A 26,548-nucleotide genomic window follows, 5' to 3' on the forward strand; every position below is an offset into this window, starting at 1 on the left:
ATCGCAACAGTCCCCAGGCCACTCAGGGAGCCCATGGGGCTCTGTGCTCCAGGGTGAACACAGCATTTACAGGGGTCACAAAGAAGATAGAGATCCAGGATGGGGGAGACCCGAGAACAGGAGACAAGACATAGGCACAGGTTCAGGTTTCTGCAAGGAGAGCCAGGAGCTGCTAAAGAACTCAGAGCTGTACCAGGGCAGTCGAGCAGGTATGGCCACTGGCTTGCTCCCTCCTAGAGTGAAGGGCACCGGGGACCAGGCATGAATGATGGGGACGTACGAGGGTGGGCCAGCATCTGTCATATCACAGGAGCAGGAGGCTTCCAGGGTAGGGACACTGAAGGGAGAAGAGGCCCAGACGATGGCAGAGCCTCAGGACCCTGTAGCATGTGTCTGGCCCGGGACATACCTGGATGCTGGCACTGTGATTAGGCATGCCGGAGGACAAGGAGATGAGAACTGAAACAGACAACCTTCAGTTAAGAGCTTGGCAGGATGACATCCACTCAACATGTCCAGTGTGTGTTTGGAGGGGGGAGAGGGGAGGACATGACCAAACACACACTGGACATGTTGAGTGGGAAATACCATCACATTGGGAACTGCTTGGACCAGCTGGTATTTGTGCAGGAAAGGACTAACACAGCATCCTGACCACAGTCCCCGGGAAGGCAGGCTTGCAAGTCTGTCAAGGCTGGTCCTCATCAAGAGTCCAGGAACTGAACTGATGGGGGGTGAGGGGGGCGGGAACAGGAGGGAAGCATTCCCTTTCCCTAAATTTCACAAACCCATTGTTTATGTGGAGCAATGGCACTTATCCTGGAGTCTGGACCTTGCACATTCTGGGCAGAGGCACCTGTGTAACTAGCCCCAGTGAGAACACTGGATGCTGGGTCTCTGTGGTCAAGAGAAAATCAAAGCCCTAAGAGTACAGGCATTCTGTCCAGGGTAGTTCCACAGACTCAGACCACACTGTTATGCCTGGTGCTCAGCACAATCACATGAGACCCTTGACCTCTGCGATGTGCCAGCCCCTGGACAACCTGACCAAGGCCACTGCCCTCCCAGTAACCCAACTGCTCCACCTATCTCCAGGGCCATCTCTGATCCTGCCATGCCCCAGCCCGCCCCACCGACTTTCCAAAGGCAGGAGACTACTCTGGGATCTGTGGTCACCATCTACAGGCACTGGCCTGCCTGCATGCCACCCTTCTCTCCAGAACTGTCATCAGCCCTTAGGGATACTCATGGCCCACTCCAGGCCACACAGCTACAAGCAAGGAGCACAGACCCTGAGCCAGCTTCCTGTGATTCACTGAACTGAAGGTTGCCCATGGGTCCAGGATGAAGGACCACAAGACTGCTTCCCAATAGCTTTGGGCAGGGACGGGCAGAGACAGGCAGGCAGTGCGAAGCTGAGTCCCCCGAGCCCCAGCTCTCACTGCCCATCTGTAAGATGCCCAGCTATAGCAACACAAGGCTCAGACGTCGAACCAGGAGATAGCCAGCCGGCCCGGGAGTAACAACTTTAGACACAGCAAGGAGAGAGACTGTAAGTCCTCAATGGTGTGAACACGCATCAGCAGTGTTCTGCATGGCCCTGGGCCAAGTCCTGACTCTAACAAACGGTTTCTCAGAAGACCTTCTGAGGAGCAGCCATGATTGCATTGCAGAAAGTCTGTGTTGTGGACTCCTACCCCTAAGTACCGATGGAGTGTGACTGTAATGGATGGGACAAAAATAGCAGGATTGGACATTGGAGGCCGGTGAGGGCAGTGGACTCTGGCTGTGACACTTCCCATAGGGCTGGGAGTGGTTCAGAGATGGACTAAACATACAGCACTGAGACCAGGTGAGAGTCGAGTGGAAAAGGTTGGGAATCTGCAATTCCAGGTGACCTTGAATACACTAACGGGGGTTGGGGACGGACGGCCATCAGGGACCAGCCCGTCCCAGGCCCCATCACCAGGATGGGCACTCTCTTGTCCCACCCGAGATCCCATGAGGTAGTAGTGGGGTAGGGCCTCCCACTAAGGACAGCAATCTGTTTCAGAACCAGGTAACTGTGGTTCTTACCTGCGATGACAGTGTTCACACATTCGTAGAGAAGGGACATGGCAGACGTGCTGGAGAAGGAACAAAAAGACGTGAGAACAGTGATGTGTTATTCTGTGAGACACAAGTAGACCCCACTGCACTGCATGTGAAAAAATATGGTCATGTCAGCAATGGGTCCATGACAGCTAAAACTGGAAAGTCACATCGGATATGGCTTCACCCTTTGGCCCAATCTCCTCCCTCTCCCTGCTCCAAGGTGGGGCTAGGGTGGGAGTTCTGGCTCTTGTCCATGCTCCTGGCATCTGGTATCTCTGCCTGGTCAGTGAGGCCCAGAGGCTACTCTCTCACCTCAGTCATCAGAATGCTCTGGAGGACAAGAGCATGCCATCCACTCACCACAGGCAACCTGCAACACTCCCTCCACAGGAGCCTATTCCCTTACCCTCCCAACTGTGCAACATCCATAAGGGAAAGTCAAATTCCCCACTTGCTCTGGCAGCACAAAGACAATTCTACCAGTCAGAAGACCACTGCCGGTTCTACTGATGGAGGAGCCTGAGGGGCAGGCAGACATGGCCACACGCAGGCAGGCAGATCATAGAAGTCTGTGGCCCTAACCCCACCCCACCCCCGCCCAGGGTACCCATGGAATTGTGAGCACAGCCCAGACCTATAACTAAGGTGGAGACCAAGTGCATCTTCTCAGCTGATATTCTCACAAGTGATGCTCTCCAGCCTAATCACCCAAACCCGAGTATGGAGGCCACATGTTCCAGGAGCAGGGACATTCAAAGCCAGTCCACATCCCTAGTCACATGACTAATGGCTCCTTGCTAATCTCTGAAAACCATAGCTATGATGTAAACTCCATGATTAGTTATTTATAGACGAAGGAACCGCTGAGCTAAAGCCAGCCCCATGATTAGTTATTTATATAAAACCCCAAAAGTCCCACGCCCAGACACCTAGTGTACCTAATTATCTTGGAACACCTGATTGGTTTGTGCATGAGTAGCCCAAAGCCCAAGGGATGTCTTGAGGCCTGGACCTCATGGGGAGGAGCATGTGGCTATGATGAGCATGGGGAAAAGGCATCCTGCACCAGCAGAGGGAGCTACAAGCTATGGATTGCTGACAGCCCAAACAGGGTATTCAGGGACAATCAGAAACAGAATCTGACATTGTCCTGCACTAGAAATGGGGAGTTGAGGGAGATCTACCTTATACATAGACAAAAACCCAAAAAGGCAGCCAAATGGGGAGACAAAAAACAACCCCCAAATGAAAGAGCATGGGGACCCTGACTACCACCGACTGGATCCCTGTACGATCAAAGGACTCCTCATCAATAAGGGGGCAGGGATCTTCAGCAGGCTGACCATTCAGTGTGCAGGGACCCTGCTTATTTATGCCTGGCATTGAGCCCATCCACCACCTGTGGGAACAGCTCAAACCCAAACCCCTTGGAGCCCTCACCACTATCATTTCCCAGAGAAAATGACCTCATGGCTCCAGTTCCTCGTGCTGCCCACATCCACCTCACTGGGGGACCCTGGCAGCAGATCTACTGAACCACCTGTCATCTGGCCCCCACGATTCAACTGCAGGCATCTTAAGTGGCATAGAAGCTCTTAGAACACGACCTGATAACAGACAAACTAACAACATGGCCATTTAAGGCCTTCACCATGATTGCCGAAGACCACTATGACCAAGAGGTGCGTACCTTTCTTCATTTTCCTTTGTTTGTGTTGTTTTAAAAATGGAGTGAGGGAAAGCCAGACCAGCCTGGTCCCAGGAGGGCCAGCAGGTACCGAGACAGTTTTTCATCTGCAGCAAAGTCACAATGTGTGTGTTTGCTTTTCCATCCCGAGATTTTCCTTGGGCTTACCCCTCCCACATGTTAACAGTCTCCTAGGGAGCACAGGCTCGCCCACAGCAGGTGTGCCAAGGACAGGTGTGTGTGTGTGTGTGTGTGTGTAAGCCCCGAGGTTTACCTGTGGATCAGGTTGGTGAGAGGCTCGATCAGCTTCTTGCCCAACCTTGGCTCCAAGGGGGTCAGAGCACCAAACTAGGGGATAAGAGGCCCAGGTCACAGGCAGCAAGAGCAGGTTAGGCACATCTGGGACTCCACACGACCATGCTGACAACTCCAACCCCCACCCCCTCCCAGCTCCCAGGACACACTCATGGTCTTTCCACGCGTAAGAAGAAAGTTGGGGACACTTACGAGTTTGATGATTTTAATGAGGACCCAATTGTTTGTCGAGGAGGTCATCAGCTTGAAGAATAGTGGGGCCAGGGAAAGGTAGTTTTTGGGGTTGCGTCTGGCCAGCTCACAGATGACATTGACTGCCGCCGACTGGACCCCTGTGAGATCAGAGGGATTGAGCATATGTGAGGAGCTGATGGCCCCTTCCCAAGACTTGGCTCCCCCTCCCAACGTGTGGGAATATAATGAAGGCCATCTGTACTGCCCGGCTCCGCAATCAAGCAAGGGCCAAAAAGAAACTGCACTCAAAGTGACCCGGGCTGCAAATAGCTGGCGTTTTTATCTCACAGCTCGTGCACGAGCACATCTACCCTCATGCCCTGTTGGCTGTTTTCTGTACTCTATACAGCCCTGTGCTGACAAGCTTGTGTTGTGGAGGCTTCACCAGTTGGCTACCCACAGTGCATACACAAGTTCTAATAAACTCATGTCTCTCTCAGCCAGACCTCCAGGTTATTTCAGAACCGGCAAACAATACACCGAGGCCTTCTGGATCTTGGCACTTTATCTAACAGAGGTCCTCATCACTAAGGGAGGGGTCCTCAGCAGGCTGGCCATTCTGTGTGCGGGGTTCCTGCTTATGTCTGGCACTGCACCCATCACCTGTGGGCAATGCTCAAAACCCCAATCCTTTAGGGCTCTGACCACCATTGCTCCCCAGAGGAGAGGACCCAAGGTTGTGAGGTAGGTCCCCATAGGGTCAAAGTAACGCCTGGAACAAGATGCCCACCACCAAAGTGACTGTACTCCCCTCCACCTGACGGCAACCACTCTCACCCCTAGCCCATGTCTGCTGCCTTGGCTGCTTTTCTCCAGCCAGAACTTTCTCCACCTATAATTCTCTGTGGTGCACAGCAGGTTCCCCGAGAAGCATCAGAACCCACAGTGGATTTAGAGAAGCTAGTTTGCACCTGCTCAGCCCAGACACGGAAGGAGTGAGAAAGTAATGGGAGGAATGAGGGCTGGAATAAGCCCCTCAGTGTAGGATGGGAGCATGACTATTGATATGCAGACAGACAGACAGACAGGCCCTTGCCCAGGGTGTTGGTGTCGGCTGAGGGTAGAGGAGATTGACTCCCCAGCAACATAAGCACACTGAGTGTCCCAACCTCGGTTTCTAAATCCCACACCAATAAATGGGACTAGGGCTGCTTGGAGACATGGTGGATTCCAGGGCTGAACGTGCCTCTTGTGCCAGAAAGTAAAGAGGTGCAGGGGAGGATGGGTTTGCAAAACAGGGGTCCTGGGACCTACTGTCCTCAACTCCTTCCTCACAACACCCGGCACCGGGTTCTAGATACTGGAAAAACACTACACCCCAGTACAATCCTCATCTTATCTCGAATCAACAAACCAGGGTCAGGGTCCTCCAGCTTCTCTTTCAGGCGCGGGAAGGCAGGGCGCAGAGACTCTGGGTACTTCAGGAACACCTTGTACATGATCAGCACAGCCTTCTTCCGGATGTACGGCTTGGTGTGTGACATCTGTGGGAGCAAAGAGCCATCAGGCTTCTCTCAGCACTACATCCTGTGCACCTGCCTGTACACCTGCACTGCTCACCTTCCACACCTCCTACCCATGACTTACCTCCCCACACCTGCCCTGCTCACCTGTTGTGCACATCTGTGCTCACCTCCCACACCCGCTACTCACGTCTCACCTTCCCACACCTGCATGTTCACACCTCACACTGCCCTGCTCACATCCTATGCCTAACCTCCATTTCCCAAAGGAAAACCCTCTCTCTAGCTTCCAACCTTCAAGCCCCACCAAGCCCAGGCATCACACAATAGTGTGCTGGGTGGGATGAAAACCTGTCTCCCTGTGTCCATGACCCTAGGCTTGACCTCCAGAGGCTGAGACCCTCCTCCGTGGACTCACTGAGGAGCTGGTGGGAGACGGGGGCAGAGAAGGTGAAAAGAAATTCACACTGGAAAGAGTCTGCCCATCAATGTTGGCCTCAAGTTTTCCAGGCTGCCAAGATCTGACCCTAGACCAGGATTCTGAGGAGCGTTTCCAGATTCCCCTCACCTGGGCCTCAGTCTGCTCTGTGCCTCCACATTCCATAGCCCTGGCTCCGTCCTCCTGGGACTATGTTCCTGCCATGAAGGCCTCTTGGCCCAGGTGGGCATACTCATCACCTGTCAACGCCCTAGGGAGCCACCCCCTAAGAAAACTGTCCTAGACCCCCATGACCTGGCACCAACGTGCAAAATAAGCAACTCATTAACACCCCTCTGTGGGATCATATTACTGTCACCTAGTCTGAGTCATCACACTTTCTAAAAGCACCAAAAAGTCAATATTTTTGGCTTGATGGGCCAAAGATTTCTGTCCAGTTAGTACTTGGTTCTGCCTTTGAGCTCTGAACCCACTATAGATACCGAATAAATGAATGGCAGGGTCATGTACAGATTCAAGGATTTACAACAGATGGCTGTGGTGTGCTGGCCCCTGATCTATAAGCTGACTGCACTGACAGTCCTTGAGGTCATGAGCTGAGGCCTTCCCACTAGCAAGCACAGCAAACAGGCTGACTGTGTAAGGCCAGAATTACCTTTTGATCATCACACACACACACACACACGGAGTTGGAGAACTAGTGCAGTGTTTCTGAAGGCCATGATTTCTAGGAGGCCATCCATATTTAGAATGAACTTCCAGACACCCCAGAGATCAGAACTGGTTGGGGTTATGCCTTTCAGATCAAATAAACTATGAGAAGTCAAACTGTAAACAGACGGAAACAAATGGCTTTAGGGGTGGAGAATTAAGAAGATGACCCTGACCATACTGCTTGTTGAGACAACCGATACCATCACCTATACCTCAATAAGAGAGTAACTGTCAGGTCACACTCCTGATCTCAAGTGTGAAGACCCTCAGCTAGAGCATACCTGCCAGTGACACACCCCTTCCCCAAGCAGAAGTAAGAATTCAAGAATGATAGTGGCCACTAGATGATGAAGATGAAGACAGTGACTCGGTTTCCCCCTCTCATCCCAGGGATCCAGACCTATTTCCATATCCTGAGCTTTCTTAGTGTGACAATTTAGCCTCAGTTTCCCAGGCATCCATGAGTTTCAAATTGCACACTCACAAACTCACCAATGTCATGATGTCATTGGCCAAGTCTCGGGCAAGATCTGGGGTAACAAAACAGGACAGTCCAGTCAGTGCAACACCAGTGTCGTACTGGCTCGGGCTGCTCAGGTCCTGGAAAGAAAGGAAGAAGGGTTAGGGGCAGGCGCCAATCGTGCATCACCCAGGTCCCTGCCGTGCCCCCGCTGTGCCCCCGCCATGCCAAGGAGTCACACAGAGCAGCCAGTTCCTGTCATTGAGAGAAGACCTGGGATGGGGATAAGAGGAGGGTCGCACCTCACTCCTGGCACAGCCCCATGTCCCAGGGATGTGACTAGGGCTGAACTCCCTGCCTGTGAACTCAGGACAGAGGAGATGGTGTGGCCAGCCAGTCCCACCCACCCAAGGGGAGCCCCTCTGTCCACGGGGGTGTCTCCCCTTCAATAGCCAGGTTTCATTCCTCTGGGCTCCTCCCCAAAGCAGGAAGTTAGGCCTATGCCTCATCCTTGAGGTGAACAGGAAAACCAAGCACAAAGAACAACACATACCTAACTGCATCCCCCCACAATGTCACTGACCTGCTGCACTCAATCTCTAGTTCTAAGACCAACTGCAGAAGTACCTCATGTTAACATTAGGAAAGTATTCTATTTATATCACAAACTTGTTTTTGTGGAGACATTTTCTAAGGTACCTCTCAAAACATTTTATATGTGCATATGTGGTAAAAAACACACAATACTGATGCATTTTAAAAATTAAGCTTCTAGTCTATGCTAATAATATAAAAATTATTGGCTTTTAAAATTGACTCCAACCATGCCTGATGAGATAAAAACACACCAGAACTCACAGTACAGAACTCAGTCCCTGATTGACGGACTTTCCATTTCAGAGTGATTCACAAAGGGCCAAGCAGAGGGTGGACACTATGGAGAAATGCCACGAGGTTTCTCAAAAATGGAGGATTTGGAAGAGGACACTGGTGGGCAGGTCTGTGGCAGTCGTGCTCAAAAGTCTCAGGTTTATTTAAAATGGCATGCACACGCCGAAACCGGTAGAGCGTCGGTCTGCGGACTGAAAGGTTCCAGGTTCGATTCCAGTCAGGGGCATGTACATTGGTTGCGGGCATATCCCCGGTAGGGGGTGTGCAAGAGGCAGCTGGTAGGTGTTTCTCTCTCATCAACGTTTCTAGCTCTCTATCTCTCTCCCTTCCTCTCTGTAAAAAATCAATAAAAATATATTTAAATAAATAAATAAATAAAATGGCATGCACAGGGACTGCCAACATTGGGGATGTGAATGGAGAGGAATGGCAGTGGCAGACAGGGCTGGGGCTACATAGAGAGAGGACCCTGTGAGTGAGGCTGAGATGACAACAGGCAGAGGGGGCAGTGATGGTGATTAAAATCAGCAGCCCAGACGTTACTATATCATGTGCTTTCTTACGAGGACATTCTCAGGCTTTAGCCACTTCTCAACAAAGCGGATCTAGGTGACCTGTCTCTGACACATCTTAATGAGAATTGGTGACAAATCTCTGTCTAAATCAAGGTGGAAAGGTTGTGCAGAGAGGGCCAGCAGAAAAACCAAAACTGGGCCTCAGCAGGTGGGCTGGTATTGGGTACCCAGAGCCTCTCCACCCTCCTGCAACCTTCCCATTTACTGTCCCAACATCCTACACCCTAAGTGGTTCCACAGTCCTTCCCCTCAACCTCTCCAAGGCCACTACCAGTTAAGCTTGCCCCTCATCCCCATGGCATCTGATACCCAGCACTGCTGCGCTACCTGGCCCCCAGCCACGCATCTCCCCCCACACCCCAAGCCCTCAAGAACTGCAAGCGTAGCAGTTAAGTTCTCAGACCCACATCTTATCTATGCCAACACCAGTACCTACTGGTGCCACACAGCCAACCTGCCTGCTCACAGTGTTCACCCAAGAACCCATTCCTAGGTCACCATGTGGGATGACCAGAGCTCATGGGTGAGGACATTCTGGCTTGGACCAGAGTCACTGAGAGCCTGGGGCTACTGCCTCCAATGTGTGGTTTGGGGCCAGGAAAGAATGACACCCCCTCTGACCACAGGAAACAAAGATGTTCAAAGTACTGGGGCCAAGGAGGACATTTTTTCAGTCATTGGCCTTCAAAGCCCATTTTAAAAAAAACTTACACATAACTGAAATATAAACATAGTATGACTCAAAAGACATAGTGGGAAACCAGCATACTGGGAAGGGCATGCAACCTCAACAGGCACTCCTGTAAGAGGGACAGGACTGGAGAGAAGAGTGACTGTGAAAGGAGCCCTCCAACACCAAGAAATAAAAAGAAGAGGGCAGCACTAACCGGTTTGGCTCAGTGGATAGAGCGTTGGCCTGCGAACCAAAGGGTCCCAGGTTCGATTCTGGTCAGGGGCATGTACCTTGGTTGTGGGCACATCCCCAGTGAGAAGTGTGCAGGAGGCAGCTGATTGATGTTTCTCTCTCATTGATGTTTCTAACTCTCTATCCCGCTCTCTCCCTCTCTGTAAAAAGTCAATAATTTTTTTTTTTTTTTTTTTTTTTTTTAAAGAAGAGGGCAGTCCAGCAAGCTTCCACCTCTCCCTCTTGCCCAGGCAAAAAGGCAGACCTGCCATTCATTAACATAGGACGCTCTGATTGGTTGAACGGCTGACCAGTCAACCGGACACTCACCATCTGTCTCTCTCTCTCTGACATCAATACAACTCTATATTTTAAAAAAGAGCATCTTTAAAAAAAAAAAAAAAGGCAGCCGGGACCAGTTTGGCTCAATGGATAGAGCATCGGCTTGGGGACTGAAGGGTCCCGGGTTCGATTCTGGTTGAGGGCATGTACCTTGGTTGCGGGCACGTCCCCAGTGGGGGTGTGCAGGAGGCAGCTGATCGATGACTCTCTCTCATCGATGTTTCTAACTCTCTCTCTCCCTTCCTCTCTGTACAAAATCAATAATTTAAAAAAAAAAAAAAAAAAAAAGGCAGACGTGCTCTGCCATGTGTGGGAGTATCTTGGGAATGGCGTGACTTAGGGCAGAACACTGCTCGATAAGAGAACTGTGACTGTGAGATCTCACTGACCTTAGCGCTTTCTAATCACAAGTGACAGAAAAACCAGCGTTGGAGAACAGACATTCATGTGGAGACCCAAAGGAACCCAGCCACAGAGCAAAGGAGACCACGGGCCTACAGGAAGGGCAGCCTACCTTGCGAATCTGGTTTGTAGTCAGCATGATGACATCAGTCCCTTCGTGAAAGCACTGGGAAGCAGCAAGGTAGCCAATGCGCTGATGAATGGAACAAAAGAAGGCATCAGAGGTGGGACAAGGGGATCATGCAGTATTCCTAGAGGCTCCCAGCCTTTCGCCTGGTCTTGGTACCAAGTAGCCCTCAGCCTAGGGGTCACAGGTTGGTCGGCACAGGGAAGTCATTCAAAAACCAAGCTGGGAGTCTTTAAAACTCCAGAGGGAGCCGAAACCAGTTTGGCTCAGTGGTAGAGCGTTGGTCTGTGGACTAAAAGGTCCCAGGTTCGATTCCAGTCAAGGGCATGTACATTGGTTGCAGGCACATCCCGGTAGAGGGTGTGCAGGAGGCAGCTGGTCGATGTTTCTCTCTCATCGATGTTTCTAGCTCTCTATCCCTCTCTCCTCCTCTCTGTAAAAAATCAATAAAATATATTTAATAAATAAATAAATAAAATAAAACTCCAGAGGGAGTATGTTGTCTCTGAAATACGATGCTCCTTTTAAGGTTTGCCAAACCATGGAGTCCTGTTACTAATGCTACCTTTCCACTTGTCAGCCAGGAATTGCTTTTATGATCTCATGTAGTAAGTCATCCTAAGCACTGGTTTTCTTAGGATTCAAATCTCTCAGCTAGGCTGATGCAGCTACCTTGTCACACTCACACATGTATATGATGCTTTAAGACACATGCAGAGCACCACCACAATTTTGGCAAGTGTAGCATTTCACTTCAAAAGAAGCCAGCAGGCAGGACGACCATGTCCTTTAGAGGGAACCTGGGCTTGGTCACAGCGGAGACTCACAGGCAGTTGCCTAGGGCCCCAGGGCTGGAGACACTGCGTGGTTGGTGTGCATTGTCATTAAAAACTGAGCCAGCCGAAACCGGTTCGGCTCAGTGGACAGAGCGTCGGCCTGCGGACTGAAAGGTCACGGGTTCGATTCCAGTCAAGGGCATGTACCTTGGTTGTGGGCACATCCCCAGTGAGGGGTGTGCAAGAGGCAGCTGATCGATGATTCTCTCTCATCAATGTTTCTAACTCTCTATCCCTCTAACCCTCTCTCTTCTTCTCTATAAAAAAATCAATAAAAAAATATTTAAAAATTAAAAATAAATAAATAAATAAATAAATAAATAAATAAATAAAAACTGCGCCAACCCAGGAAAATTACAGAATACCCTCAATGCCCCAGGGTAAATAGTTTTTCAGAATATGTACTAATACAGGAGACATGTTTATGTTACAACTAGAGGCCTGGTGCACAGATTTGTGCACCAGTGGGGTCCCTCAGCATGGCCTGAGGTTGGGCTGGGGATCAGTTAAAACCAGCATCCTACATCCCCCAAAGGATATAGTAGTAGAGGAAGCAGCAGGTGGCCCGGGAGGAGCCACTCAGCCTCATCTTGGCCCATTTATCCCAGTCAGCTGAGCGTCTGCCCCTCCCCCGCCTCCCACATCTCCTGGTCTGCCACACCCAGCTATGGAGAAGTGGGTCCCTGTGGCAGAGCTCTCACACCTCCATAGAGGTGCAGACTGTCACCTCTGGGTGATATAATCAGTGCTTGTTTTCTTGAAGAGTAATGAATTCATTTTAATTTGTATTTAAAAATATATAACCAGCCTGGCTGGCATGGCTCAGTAGTTGAGCATCAACCTATGAACCAGGAGGTTAGGGTTCGATTCCCAGTCAGAGCACATGACAGGGCTGCAGGCTCGATCCTCAGTAGGGTGTATGCAGGAGGCAGCCGAACATGGAATTTCTCTCATCATTAATGTTCCTATCTCTCTCTCCCTCTCCCTTCCTCTTTGAAATTGAAAGAAAAATATTATTTAAGTAGCATTAATGATTTGACAAAATCTGGAAGTGTGATGTTTGAATGGCTAGTTTGACTGAAAGAGGTAACTATTTTTTTATTTTGTTTTTTCACAGTGCAACCTCTGTCATAGGATGGACCTCAGGAATGCCCGGTGACTTCTCCTTCTCCACCAGGGATCCGCTTTGCCCAAGTCCCCATCACCACAGGGTTCAGGCCCCAAAGCAAGCTCACCTTGAACGTGAACTTGGAGGCACTCATCACTTCTATGATGTTGAAGGCAGCCCAGCTTATGTCGTATCCCAACATTTGCAACTGTTGGGAGAGAAACAGTGACTTACAAGCCTAAACCCTACCATCCAGCATCCCAGCTCTCAGGACACACGCCATTCGCACTCTAACACACAGGGTTACCCAACACACAACCCAGGGCATTTCACTTTTCCTGACGAGTTAAATCTTCATATTAAAGACTACAGGGACGGATTAGTAACAAACACTATGGGATGTTGAACATATGTAGCTAAATACTGGCATCCTGTGCATTGGTTAAAATTCTCTATAATATTCATGAAACCTACATGACTCTGACCAAGAAAGAGATGGGGGGACGAGAGTGCATGGCCCAGGCTCCCACACCAACCAGGGACCACAGCCAGATAAGGGACAGTGCAGAAAGCCACCCAGGATGGCCCAGAGCTCTACCCACCAGGCTCCTCGGCACGGCCTGAAGGGGAGTGAGGCCAGATGGGTCCGGGACTCCACCATTCTCTGTGCACCTGATAATCACTGCTCACCTCTCCCTTGACTCTTAAGAATTAGCCCTGTATGCTGAAGGCCAGTGCCTGGCGCTGACGGCATCAATCAATGTTTGGCAGGTGGACAAGTGATGGACCGATGGCGAGATGAATGGACAGACAGTAAAATGGATGGACAGACAGAAAAATGGATGGTGGACAGAGAGATGGAGGGATAGATGGCTTGATGTTGGAGTTGATAACAGAACCAGGAGTGCAAGACAAGGGCACTGTGCAGAAGCGCCGCCTGAGCACTCACATACGTCAGCTTGCAGACGGCGTTTGCTTTGACTGCGATGTTGTCCTGCTTCAGCTCTTGCTTGATTTCATCAATGCACTGAGAGATATACTTTGCCTAAAAGGAAAAAAAAAATTTTGAGAAATTATAAGTGCTTGGCTAAAATAGTTACAAATAATTATTTCAGAAAGAAGCCAGACCCAGCCAAAACCGGTTTGGCTCAGTGGATAGAGCGTCAGCCTGCGGACTGAAGGGTCCCGGGTTCGATTCCAGTAAAGGGCATATACGTTGGTTGCTGGCACATCCCCAGTGGGCGGTGTGCAGGAGTTAGCTGGTTGATGTTTCTCTCTCATCAACGTTTCTAACTCTCTATCCCTCTCAATTCCTCTCTGTGTAAAATCAATAAAATATATTAAAAAGAAAAAGAAAAAAAGAAGCCAGACCCAAAACAAAAAACCACAGAACATTTGATTCATGTGAAAAGCCACATAGTATTTCATTTAGGTGAAAAGTCCACAGCAGGCAAATCCAGAGAGACAGGTCCTAAAACTGGTTTTGTGATAGTGGCACGATTGTGACATACTAAAAACCACTGAATTTTAAAAAGCCATTTCATTTTGGTAAATATTTTTTTAAAATATATTTTATTGAATTTTTACAGAGAGGAAGAGAGAGGGATAGAGAGTTAGAAACATCGATGAGAGAGAATCATTGATCAGCTGCCTCTTGCACACCCCCTACTGGGGATGTGCCCGCAACCCAGGTACATGCCCTTGACCGGAATCGAACTCGGGACCCTTCAGTCCGCAGGCCGACGCTCTATCCACTGAGCCAAACCGGTTTCGACTCATTCTGGTAAATATTTTTTTTTTATCTTCACTGGAGGACATGTTGAGGGAGGGAGAGAGGGATAGGAAGAGAAGAGAGAGAAACATCTATCGGTTGCCTTCTATATGTGCCCCGATCAGGGATCAAAACCACAACCCAGGCATATACCTTGACCAGAATTGAACCGGCAACCATTTGGTGCACAGGATAGCACTCAACCTACTGAGCCACTCTGGCTGGGCTTTTTAAATTTTTATAAAATTTACTGATTTTAGACAGTGAGAGGAAGGAAGGAGGAGGGAGAGAAAGAGAGACAGAGACAGGGAGGGAGAAGGAAAGAAACATCAACTTGTTCTACTTATTAATTCATTGGTTGCTTTTTGTATGTGCCCTAACTGGAGACCTGAAACCTTGGAGTAGGAGGATGATGCTCTAACCAACTGAGCTACACTGCCAGGGCCTAGAAAACCATTTCATTTGGATAGAATGCCTGCGATTCCTTCACCATCCTCCTCCTGAGGGCAGGGAGGGCCAGCGGAGTGCCAATGGAACAAGAGTGGTTGGTGAGGGGGAGGATGGGCCAGGCCCTGCGGCTGTCCAGGAACAGTGTCAAGGCGCACAAAGCATAGTAGGCCAGATTGTGTTCGGGCTGTGACCAGCATGGAGGTACAGATGAGCCAGGCCCAGGAAGATTGGCTGTGAGAAAACCCTCCTTCCCTAAGTACCCAGGAACTGGGCATCAACCACACTCTGCCAGCTCCTCCCCGCCAAGCTCTCCAGTCCCCTCTGAGCATGTCACATCAGGACAGCCTCTCCTAAAGCAGCACAAGCTTGACTAAGCATCTCTGTCTGCGGCTTCCATGCCTCTCTCTGAGCATGATGTCAGGATCATCCAAGCTGCAGCAAGCATCAGTGCTTCATTCCAGTTCTACCACGTGCATGTGGATAACACTTTCTATCCATTCCCCCGTGGACACTTGGATTTTTCTCACTTTTTGCCTCTTGTGAATGGTGCTATCTTGGTCATTTGTGTACAGGTGTTAGTGTGCATGTGTTTTCAGTTCTTTTGGATTTCCTTGCTAACTCAGAACATCTCCTAAAACACCATTCAAAAAGGTTAGACCTGGCCCTAGCTGGTTTGGCTCAGTGGATAGAGGGAAACAGCATCGGCCTGCAGACCAAAGGGTCCCAGGTTCAATTCCAGTCAAGGGTACGTACCTTAGTTGCAGGTTCCTCCCCAGCCCCAGCCCTGGTCAGGGCTCATGCAAGAGGCAACCAATGGATGTGCTTCTCTCACATCACTGTTTCCGTCTTTCCCTCTCTCTTCCACTCTTTCTAAAAATCAATGGGAAAATATCCTCAGGTGAGGACTAATAAAAAAGAAAAACAAACAAACAAAAGTTAGACCTGAAGCAATACCAATCCACAAAGTCCAGAGCAACTGATGTACCCTCTGGGAGCGGCATGGCACAGCCTCCTATCACCCAGGAGATACGCCATGGCAGCCCCAAACAGAACTGAAACCTGCGGCCAGGCAAGGAGCAGTCACCACGGGTCAGAATGCATCTGCCCAGCACTCCATGAAGTATGAGGAGCCCCGTCAGCAGCAGGATTCCATGTTCCCCTGCGGCACCACCTAGAGCCTGCCTCCCGGAGACAGGGCAGAGCACGCAAAGCAATAGCAGACAGCGGCTCCTGTTCCACGTGCCCGCGTTGCCACGTGTGCTCCAGGCTCAGTTCTCCCAGGGAAGCCCTAGGGACACCCACCATTCACATGCCACCCTGGACAACACTTTGAGACCCTCAGCCACCAGCAAGTCTCACAGGGCAAAGGCGACTCAAGTGCCCTCAGCCACAGAATATTTTATGAATATTTTATGATCAAGGGTTGGTACAGTGGAACAACTGTCACCGTATCTTTCCAATGGGCTTCAGATTACTAAATCCTGCTCAGGAGACCTCAGCTCCCTGTCCCTCCACACAAATGACTCCTGCCTGCGCCGTGGATCAGGATTATTAATGATTTAAAAGGGAAAGAATAGCCAAAACCAGTCTGGCTCAGTGGATAGAGCGTTGGCCTCTGGACTGAAAGGTCCCAGGTTCAATTCCAGTAAAGGGCTTGTACCTTGGTTGCGGGCACATCCCCAGTGGGGGTGTGTGCAAGAGGCAGCTGATCGATGATTCTCTCTCATCGATGTCTTTCTCTGTCTCTCATCAATGCTTCTAACTCTCTGTAAAAAAATCAATTAAAAAAAATATATATATATATATATATATATATATATATATATATATATTTTTTTTTTTTTTTAAGGGAAAGAATAAGACAACAATCACAAGTGTTGGAGAAATCAGCCACACACAGTGGATGGCGAGTGAAGTGCAGACGTTAATAGAAGACAATGTAGCTCCTCAAAAGGGTGAGTACAGTGCCCACTCTCAGGTGGACCCCTAAGAACACAAACAGGTGCTCAAACATACACTGGCACCCGAATATACAACCTGGGACATCCGCAAAGCAGAAACCACCCAAATATTCCCTGGCTGATAATACACAATGTGGTTCACCTGTCTATGGCAGCTTTCAGGAGGGCTGGGCAGGGTCCACTTCCGGTAATGTCTGGGCAGTTCCCATCAGACTAAGGCCCCTACAAATACTGTTTACAACCACTATCCAGACACACTGAAGTACAAGCAAAAGCACTGCAGAAGGTCCTGTTCTTCATAGCTTTTATATTTTTTTCTTTTTTAACATACTTTTTATTGATTTCAGAGGAAGGGAGAGAGAGGGAGAGAAACATCAATAAGAGTCATTGATCGGCCGGGACCGGTTTGGCTCAATGGATAGATCGTTGGCTTGGGGACTGAAGGGTCCCGGGTTCGATTCCGGTCAAGGGCATGTACCTTGGTTGCGGGCATATCCCCAGTAGGGGGTGTGCAAGAGGCAGCTGATCGATGACTCTCTCTCATCGATGTTTCTAGCTCTCTATCTCTCTCCCTTCCTCTCTGTACAAAATCAATAAAATATATTTAAAAAAAAAAAAAAAAAAAAAAAGAGTCATTGATCGGCTGCCTCCTGCACACTCCACATTGGGGGGGGGGGGGGATCGAGCCCACAACCCAGGCAACGTGCCCGACCAGGGACTGAACTGTGACCTCCTGGCTCACAGGCCAAAGCTCAACCACTGAGCCACAGCAGTGGGGCCGTAGCTTTTATCTTGAGTGCCAAGCAGAGAAGCTGAGATCCAGGGAAAAGACTGTGTCCAACTGGCTTCAAGAACCAGAGCAGTGTTTGCGGTGAATAGGGCCACTGAAAAGTGAAGGGGGAAATCCCAGAGAAGAGAGAGATGGGGGTGTTTCCCACATTCTGAACATAAAATCCACACAAATCTCTGGCTGACGCAACTATGCACTCACGGCACATTCCATACAACCCAGCCAAAGCTAGAAAAATAAACATTTCATGCCGAAACTGGTTTGGCTCAGTGGATAGAGTGTCGGCCTGTGGACTGAAGGGTCCCAGGTTCAATTCTGGTCAAGGGCATATACCTTGGTTGTGGGCACATCCCCAGTAGGGGGTGTGCAAGAGGCAGCTGATCGATGACTCTCTCTCATCGATGTTTCTAACTCTCTCTCCCTTCCTCTGTACAAAATCAATAAAATATATATATTTTTTGAAAAAGAGTCCCCCTTTAAAAAGAAAAACATTTCACAGATCTCGTGCCCCTGTAAGAGCTGTAGAGTTGTCATCTCAGCCCAGATGAATTAACTGCCCACTAAACAAACTCTTCTCTCCACAGAATGAATAATCCTCAAAGAATACAACAGAATCCAGTCTCTACAATGTCCAGAATACGATCCAAAATTATTCAAAATAAGAAACAGGAAAACTCAACAAGAACCAATGAAGACTGGCCCAGAGAGAACCAGGATAATGAGATTCACACACAGATTTCAGTTCAGCAAAAGAAACAATGCTCTCATGAAACACAAAGAAATGCACTCACAATGAATAAAAAGAGTAAATCTCAGCAGAGGAAGTGACAGAAATAACCAAATGGGTGGACCATTTGAGCCTGAGGTAGCTCTGTTACTCAGGGACCTATCACATGGGCACTCGTGGCCCGGATGCTCCTAAATCTCCTTCAGATGCCAGTCTTTACCACAGAACCTAGAAGGCAGAGAAAGTACCCTAGGGCCAAGACCCTCCACATCAGCCCTGGAGCACCCCTAGAGCGCAAGCCTGAAGCCCCAAGGAGGTGCATAAGCCCACTGCCCTCCACCTCCACCCCCACATGTTGGCAGGGCACCTCCTTCCTTTGAGCTGGTCACCAGAGACATTTGGTTGGTTCTGAATGAGATTCAAAATCTTCAGAAGAGCACATACCTAATGTTAAGGAAGAAGTCTCTCAGTCCCCTGGCAAGAGAAATACACACACACACACACACACACACACACACACACACACAGGGCCTGGTGCATGAAATTCATGCACAGGGGGTGGGGGGATCCCTGGGATCATGCCTAAACGGGCAGTCGGACATCCCTCTCACAATCCAGGACCACTGGCTCCCAACTGCTCACCTGCCTGCCTGCTTGATCACCCCCAACTGCCTCCCTCTCTGCTGGCCTGGTTGCCCCCAACTGCCTCCCCTGCCAGCCTGGTCACCCCATACAGCCTGCTGTTCAGTCATTTGGTTGTCCCTCACTAACCCCCCTGCTGGCCTTGTTGCCCCAGAGCCTGCTGTTCAGTCGTTACTGTAACAGCGTCGTGGACAATTTACATATTCCTCTATTTTATACACACACACACACACACACACACACACACACACACACACTAGAGGCCCAGTGCATGAATTTGTGCATGAATGGGTTCCGGCCAGCCTGGCCAGGGGAGGGGTCATGGGCAGTTGGCTGGTCTGCCTGCTGGTCAAACTCCTGGTTGAGGGCAATTTGCATATTAGCCCTTTATTATATAGAATATACATTGAGTAGCCAGATTATTATGTGTTCAGAGATCATAATTATCTGGCCACTCAGTGTACTAGAAGCCTGATGCACAAAGATTTGTGCCAGAATGGGCCTTCCTTTCCCTCACTGCCAGCACTGCCTTCACTCCGGCCAGAGCCGCCTTTCTGCCTTCCCATGCTTCCCAGAGGCCCGTAGTGGCAGCAGGCTGGGTGGGTGGGGGGGCGATGCAGAACACCTGTGTCCTGCCACCACCCAGCGCCTGTATATGCAAATTAACCTGCAATCTTTGGTGGGTTAATTTGCATGCTCACTCCTGACTGGCTGGTGGGCATTGTGAAGGTATGGTCAATTAGCATGTTGCTCTTTTATTAGGTAATCAACATGGTTCCAGAGGCCTGAGAATTATTTTCAGATAGATTTCCAAGGTTGACTTCAGCTTGTAAATTATTCTTATGACTTCTTAGAGATTTTGAAAACATCAGATTTGCTGATATTTGCTTATTATAAATTTTCCCATACCATTAAAATTTCTTACCATATGTGCATTTACTTCTATTTAACATATAAGGGGGAAAACAAGAGAAGAGTACTTCAGTCAGCTGCATGGAAGAGCCTGGCATATCTAGCATACAAAACTTGTCCTTCAGATGAACTCCATTACAGTAGTGGCAGCAACAAGCACCTATGTGGACTGAGCTAGTCAACAAATTATAGCTTTTCAAAAACTCAACTGGTGTGAAAATTGAAAAAATTTTGATGTTCTGGTTCTTAGTAAACTTCTATCAAAATCATTCAGAAATTCTAACTTGTAGAACTTTATTATTTGTAAATATAGATGTAGCATAGTTTAGAACTTTAGGATCTTTCATTCCAGGATTTTATTCTATTGACAGTTATTTTTGTAATTTCCATGTGGAGATATGCTGGAGAGCAAAATGGAGATGGAAGAGTTAGAAAATTTAAAGGTGGAACCACAGAAGTCACCCAGTCACAGAAAAAAATGTTGTTTTTTGGGGGGAGATTAAACAGAGTCCTCCTCTTAGAAAAAGAAAAAAAAATTGGTCAGGATATACAGACATATTTAGATCCAGAAAATTATGTAAAAACATAAATTAGAATTATTTTAATGTTTAAGATAAATGGCTTTTTATCATTGACATTTTTTAGATGAAACCAGAGGTGCAAAAATGACAGTTCTCTAACACCTCAGCTTGTCCCATGCCAATTCACACTTCACCACTTGTGACAGAACTTAACCTGAAACATTGGATACAAATATCTTCCATAGATGAATCCCTCAGGCTGCAATAAAATAACCATGTCAACCCTGGCTGCTCAGGAGAGCTCTGTGGGGCACTTTTTAAAAGATCCAGACTCCAGGGCTCCAGTGGACGAGTGGTCAGGAGCTCAGGTCAAGGCCCAGAGAGTCTATGTTTTTACAAAGCCCTGCAGTGGATTCCAAGGTGCTGGCAAGCTCAAAAGCTACATTCCCAGCATTGCCCAGAGTAGAAGCTCCCAGTGTGAACCACTGCCCTAGAGCCAGGACACACTGTGGAAGGACACAGGGACCCATAGGTCTGGGGGAGCAGCAACAACGTGAAGGCCGTGCTCAGGGGGAAACTGGGCAAAGTGCATGGGTAAGACGGTGGGCATTTGAGGAGCGTGCAGAAGGCTGAGGGGGTCCTCGTGAAACAGGAAGACCACCAAAAGGTCCGCAGTGGTGCTCAGGATCCTGTTGGAGATGGACTTTAAAAAAATTTAGAATTATCTTGTGGGGTTTTGTTATTGTTCTGAATTTATTTTTAATTCTAACTGGCAGACAGTAATACATTAGTTTCAGGTGTACAACACAGTGATTCAGCATTCACATACGTTACAAAGTGATCACCCCGTAAGTCTAGTTAACACCTGACTATTCCCTATGCTGTAACTACATCTCCAGGACTTATTCCATAACTGGCAGGACGGACTTTTCCAGCACAAGTGGGTACAGCCCGGGGCTGGTGCTGTTCAAAGTAGCAGAGCAGCTGGAGGCTACCGTGGTTCAGAGGGACAAGGGGGTGTGGCGTGGGGCAAGGTGTGTGTCACTGAAACACTTCAGGGGCTTAGAGTGAAAGCAGTGGCGTGTGGAGCTGCCTGGGGGGAGGCGGTTAAGACTCAAAGGCCAGCGAGCTGGTCAGTGTAAGTCTCCTGCAGCTGCTGCAACAAGACAGGTGTGACAGAGCTGGTCCTTCCAGAGCTCCAGGGAGAACATCCCAGCCTTTTCTGGCTTAGGAGATGGGGAGGACCCTGGATTCCCCACAGGCCCCGGTGTGATCACAGAGGTCCTTATAAGAGGAGGCAGGAGGGTCAGAATCAGAGAGAGAGAGGAGGCTGTGCTGCTGGCTGTGAAGATGGGGGCAAAAGGAGAGGCATTCCTCAGGGAGGCTCCAGTGTCAGTGTGGGCTTCGAAAGTTGTAACAGGAAACCAGGTCAGTAAACATGGGCAGAAATCCAGGCTCCCCATCCCCACCCAGAAGCAGCTGACCTCAAGATGAGGTTAAATGTGCCCAGATATTGTTGAGGACAACTCCTGTGATAGGAAAGAAGAGGGAGCTGGGAGGAGGCTGTGTGGCCCTGGCCCTGAGTGAAGGGTCAGGGAGGGAAGACTGGATGGAAGCAGCTAAGGACAGGTCATCAAGACCAGTCACCTGCCGAAACTGGTTTGGCTCAGTGGATAGAGAGTCAGCCTTCAGACTGAAGGGTCCCGGGTTCGATTCCAGTCAAAGGCATGTACCTTGGTTGTAGGCACATCCCCGGTGGGGGATGTGCAGAGGCAGCTGATCGATATTTCTCTCTCATTGATGGTTCTAGCTCTCTAACCCTCTCCCTTCCTCTCTGTAAAAAATCAATAAAAAACAAAATATATAAAAAGACCAGTCACCTGCCTAAGTGGCCCTGCACACAGTCACCCACTGGGAATGGCAGCATGGCCTCTGGAACACAAGGTGATGGACTTCGAAGCTGGGCCCTTAGTCAATTAAGCTCAGTAGCTGAGGTCTGAGATGTCAGCGCTAAGGCTACCAAGGGGCACAGAGGGGCTCAGGAGCCTTGGGAAGTACAGGGAGCTTCCAGGAGACAGGTCTAAATCCGAATTGAAAAGCAAAGGCAAAGGAGGATGGCTAGTCACTGGTACTCAGCCCCAGGCAGCAAAGCAGCAGATGCAAACACAATGCTTCCCAGAACCTATTTCACCCAAATACTGAAAGGTGCATGCAGAGCTTGTGCCCTAGGGAGTGAACTGCAGCCCCAAACAGCAAACAGCTGGAACCACTTCATGCCCACCCAAGGGGGACTGGCTAAGTAAACCAATGGGAGGGTCTTCCTGTGCTCTCCTGGAAAGCTGTCAGTGAGACTGTTAATTCACAGGCAAGTCACAACAGAATCTTAAGCTACACTCAGAAACACCCACAATTTCTATGCAGAGAAAAGTCTTAATGAGACACAAACTGATTTACAGCGAGAAGTGTCCCCTTTTACTTAATAAACACTGAGCTTATTACAAAAAGTTAGTTTAATTTTATAAAGATCAAAAGAAAAAGTTCCCCCCATAATACCAAAAGAGCCCATGAAAGTAAAACATTTATTGGGGTTTTTCCTAGTCATATCCAACTTTTATCGATAGAAGCTACCTGCCAACATTATCCTTGCTATATCTTAAGAATAATACATTTAAGCATCCAGAAATGTGTAAATCAGGCCTATTTTGGGGACTTGTTTTAAGAAATACGTTTTTCTCTGGTAATCCAATACATATACACATGTACACACAGAGTAGCATAAACGGAAATAAAAGTTTCAAGAAACAATTATTCCGTGTACATGAAGTCTGGGGTTTTCTAGTTTCTTCTTCTCCTTTTCTGAAGCATAACCCTGTAAATTGAATTCATAACCCAATGAAGGGCCACAGGTTGAGGACTGGAAATAGCCAGCTACATGACTTCATGGGGTGTTCTGGTGCTCACAGAAGCCTGCATTATGCTATTCACTGCATCCTTATAAGCACCGTCAAGGAGAGGAGGCAGTGTTGCACCCACTTTACAGATGAGAATCAGGTTAGGGGCTCTGCCTACGTCACTCAGTTAAACAGGCCCAAGAACTTAGACTAAAATCTCCTAAACTTCATACAAGCTCCACTAACTTCCCTGCCTTTCCACGCAGCTTTTAAAGTCACTGCTAAACCTCATTTCTATGACAATGCACAGAAGTTTTAAGCTAAATCTATTATAAAAAGTAACCTTTTGGGGGAAAACTACTGCAAAAAAGCACCGTGTCAGATGTCTCAGTGGGGTGTGGTGGGGTGGTAGGGGAGAGCCTATTTTAGAGAGCGGGGGAACTAGGAGAGTAACTCAGCAGTCACGGGATGCGCTCCTACAGGGACAAAGATAAACCGTCAGGAGTCAGAAGTGACACCTCGAGATCATAAGGACCTTCTGATGACAAAACAACAGCACCCAGATGCTATGTCCTGCCAGGAATCTCCCACAGGCCCAGGGCAGAGCCCACTCCGGAAACCTGTGACCTGTGACGTTTCAAGACTTCCAGCACCAGTTTAGTACTGCGCTACTTTATTTTATTATATTTTTTTAAAATATATTTTTATTGATTTTGTACAGAGAGGAAGGGAGAGAGATAGAGAGTTAGAAACATTGATTAGAGTCATCCATCAGCTGCCTCTTGCACACCCCTCACTGGGGATATGCCCGCAACCAAGGTACATGCCCTTGACTGGAATCGAACCCGGGTCCCTTCAGTCCCCAAGCCAACGCTCTATCCATTGAGCCAAACCGGTTTCGGCAGTACTGCCCTACTTTAAAAAATGCTTCCAATACCCCGGTTCAATGGGTCCCAAGAAACCAAGAGTCAGGGTACTGCCCAGTGATTTGCTTAGCCACTGCTCAGTAATAAAGCGCAATCAACTAAACTACTCCTTCAACTCAAAAGGAAAGATCAGGATAGGAGTTAGCTACACGTTTGTCACCATTGCCATTAGGGAGAGCTTTCCAACAAGATGCAAGACACAGTGAAAGGTTATGGAAATGACCGAAAATAACCTAATCACATTTCAGTGAGATCACACCTATCCTGAAAAAGTGCCACACAGGCAGAAACTCAGGCTCCCAGCACAACTGCCTCCCAGCAAATTCAACTTCCTTGCACCTCCTATTCTGTAATGCCAGACTTCCTCGGCGCCATTGTTTGCAAGGCCGGCTAGCATCTGGTCGTGGCACCTGCACAGTATCAAACAGTGGCTCTCCTCCGGTCATCTTCTTCCTTTAGCCAGGGAAGCAGGGACTTCCCTTAACGTCCCATGTGTAAGGACCTGCTTGGGCCTTTTTCCGTGAAGCCACGTTCAGGTGACCACTAACTGTCCCCATTCCTCCTAAATTTAGGTCACACAGGTGGCGGGGAGGAGGAAGGAAATGATGCCCCACGGTTACCATTTTACTTCTGGAAAACCTTTCCTTCCTCCTCGCCTGGCTTGTAGGCTTCCCTCTCCCAGGACCCCTCAGCAGCTTCCTTATTTGGGCCTGGGAGCCAGCTGCCTCGGTCCCTCTCCCTAAGAGGGGAGAACCCACCTTCCCAGTCCCCCTCCCAGTCTCCCCCTCCCCCCGGACCGGGCCCCCTAGGTAAGAACCAGTTCCGGGCCAGGCCCCAGGGAGCGATCTGGACACGCACTAATCCCACTGCCCCGCAGACAGGCGGGTCCCTCAACCAAGAGGCCTGGGGCAGGTTGGGGACTCGGTATTTGGAACAGGTGATCCAGGCACACCATCTTGGAGGGCCGCCGCTCGGGGCGATCTGCGAAGTCTCTTCCGGGGTCACCGCGGGAAGGGGGAAGAGAGCCCCGTCGCCAAGCGGGTAAACTGAGGCTCTCCAAGGGAGGCCACCCAGGGGCAGGTCCCCCCCAGGCAGAAGGAGCTAGAAGGGGTGTCGGAGAACCGCGGCTAGGGGACCTTCGAGGTCTCGTCCGGGGCCGCCTTCCGCCTCCGGGAGTAAAGTGAGACTCCAGGCCGGGAACAGGGGGGGCTCAAGCCGGGAGGAAGCCTCGGGGCGAGCCGCAGATCGGGGTCGCGGGTAGGGCCGGGCCAGCCGCGCGGCCGGCTCACCTCCTCCTCCTTGTGGTTGCGGATGCCGCGCACCAGGTCCTGCAAGTTCTTGTCGAACATGCGGTCGATGCTGCCCTTGACCATCTTGAGGGCCATAGCGGCGGCGGCCGGCGGGCTGGAGCCCCGGGAGGCCTGATGCCGGGTGCCGTGCGGGGACCCAGGGGCCGCCCTTGCCGCCCGCGGAGCGCTGAGCCGCCGGCCGCCACTGCGGGGCGGGCAGTCAGGCCAGGCCTGCGGCGGTCTGGGGCGAAGCGGCGGCGGCGGCGGCGGCGGGTCCGCTGGGCAGGCCGCGCTCCCCTCCCCTCACGCTCCACGGAACTTGCAAATGGCGGACAAGATGGTGGCCGGTCAGCTGACAGCGGGCTCCGGGGCCGACAGCCCGTCCCCGGAAGTCCCGCCTCCCATGAAGACACCACGTTCCCACGCAACACCGGGCCGCCCAGTGGAAACGCGGATAACGCCCTCGGAGCCTAAGTAGCCACGCCCTCCCCAGCTCAGGACTCTTCCCTCCTATTGGTCAGTGTCCTCCGGAGCTCCACCTACTTCCTTGTTTCGGGCAATAGCCACGCCCTAAGGAAAACCTCCCAGTCCTGCCCCTAAGTGACAGCCGTGGGCGGGGCGCCCACGTGGAGCTTCTCCGGCAAGTTCCTGGAGAAGAGTCCAGCTCCGCTTTTTCTGATTCTAAAAGCTGACGCTATCTGAAACTTGCAGACCCGACGCTGCGGTGAACAGATCCTGCATCTCCTGCACTTCTCACAGAATCCTGGGATATGGGCAGGACAATTATAACTATGGCCCAGAACTAGGCACTCATTCATTCAACAAACATTTTGTTGTTGTTAAAAATGTCACTTGAGGATATTTTTCCATTGAGGGAGAGTGATAGAGAGAGGGAAAGACAGAGAAACATCATGTGAGAGAAACACATCAATTGGTTGCCTCCTGCATGCGCCAAGGTACGTGCCCTTGACCGGAATCAAACCTGGAACCCTTTGTTCCCCAAGCCAATGCTCTATCCACTGAGCCAAACCAGCTAGGGCTCAACAAACATTTATTGAGGGCCTTCCATGTGCCAGG

The 26,548-nt window shown here is 49.8% G+C and overlaps 1 protein-coding gene across 4 annotated transcripts in view; it reads right to left on the reverse strand.

Annotated features, from left to right (window-relative positions):
- Positions 1-25,831, reverse strand: part of AP3D1 (adaptor related protein complex 3 subunit delta 1) — a 39,461-nt gene extending 13,630 nt beyond the window's left edge. The window contains exons 1-10 of one of the 4 annotated variants that reach the window (XM_036424146.2): positions 25,472-25,830; positions 13,541-13,636; positions 12,719-12,799; positions 10,633-10,713; positions 7,439-7,546; positions 5,685-5,814; positions 4,289-4,428; positions 4,056-4,129; positions 2,077-2,126; positions 410-459 (exon numbers count right to left, since the gene is read on the reverse strand). In XM_036424146.2, coding sequence (XP_036280039.1) covers positions 410-459; positions 2,077-2,126; positions 4,056-4,129; positions 4,289-4,428; positions 5,685-5,814; positions 7,439-7,546; positions 10,633-10,713; positions 12,719-12,799; positions 13,541-13,636; positions 25,472-25,567 — 906 coding nt within the window. In that variant the 5' untranslated portion in view covers positions 25,568-25,830. Of the gene's footprint in view, positions 1-409; positions 460-2,076; positions 2,127-4,055; positions 4,130-4,288; positions 4,429-5,684; positions 5,815-7,438; positions 7,547-10,632; positions 10,714-12,718; positions 12,800-13,281; positions 13,508-13,540; positions 13,637-25,471 lie in introns of those variants that run through there. The other 3 variants (XM_036424148.2, XM_036424150.2, XM_036424149.2) reach the window with 3 other exon arrangements.
- Positions 25,832-26,548: the final 717 nt, after the last annotated feature.

Source organism: Pipistrellus kuhlii, unplaced genomic scaffold, assembly GCF_014108245.1.
Source record: "Pipistrellus kuhlii isolate mPipKuh1 unplaced genomic scaffold, mPipKuh1.p scaffold_m20_p_8, whole genome shotgun sequence".
NCBI classification, from domain to species: Eukaryota; Metazoa; Chordata; class Mammalia; order Chiroptera; family Vespertilionidae; genus Pipistrellus; species Pipistrellus kuhlii.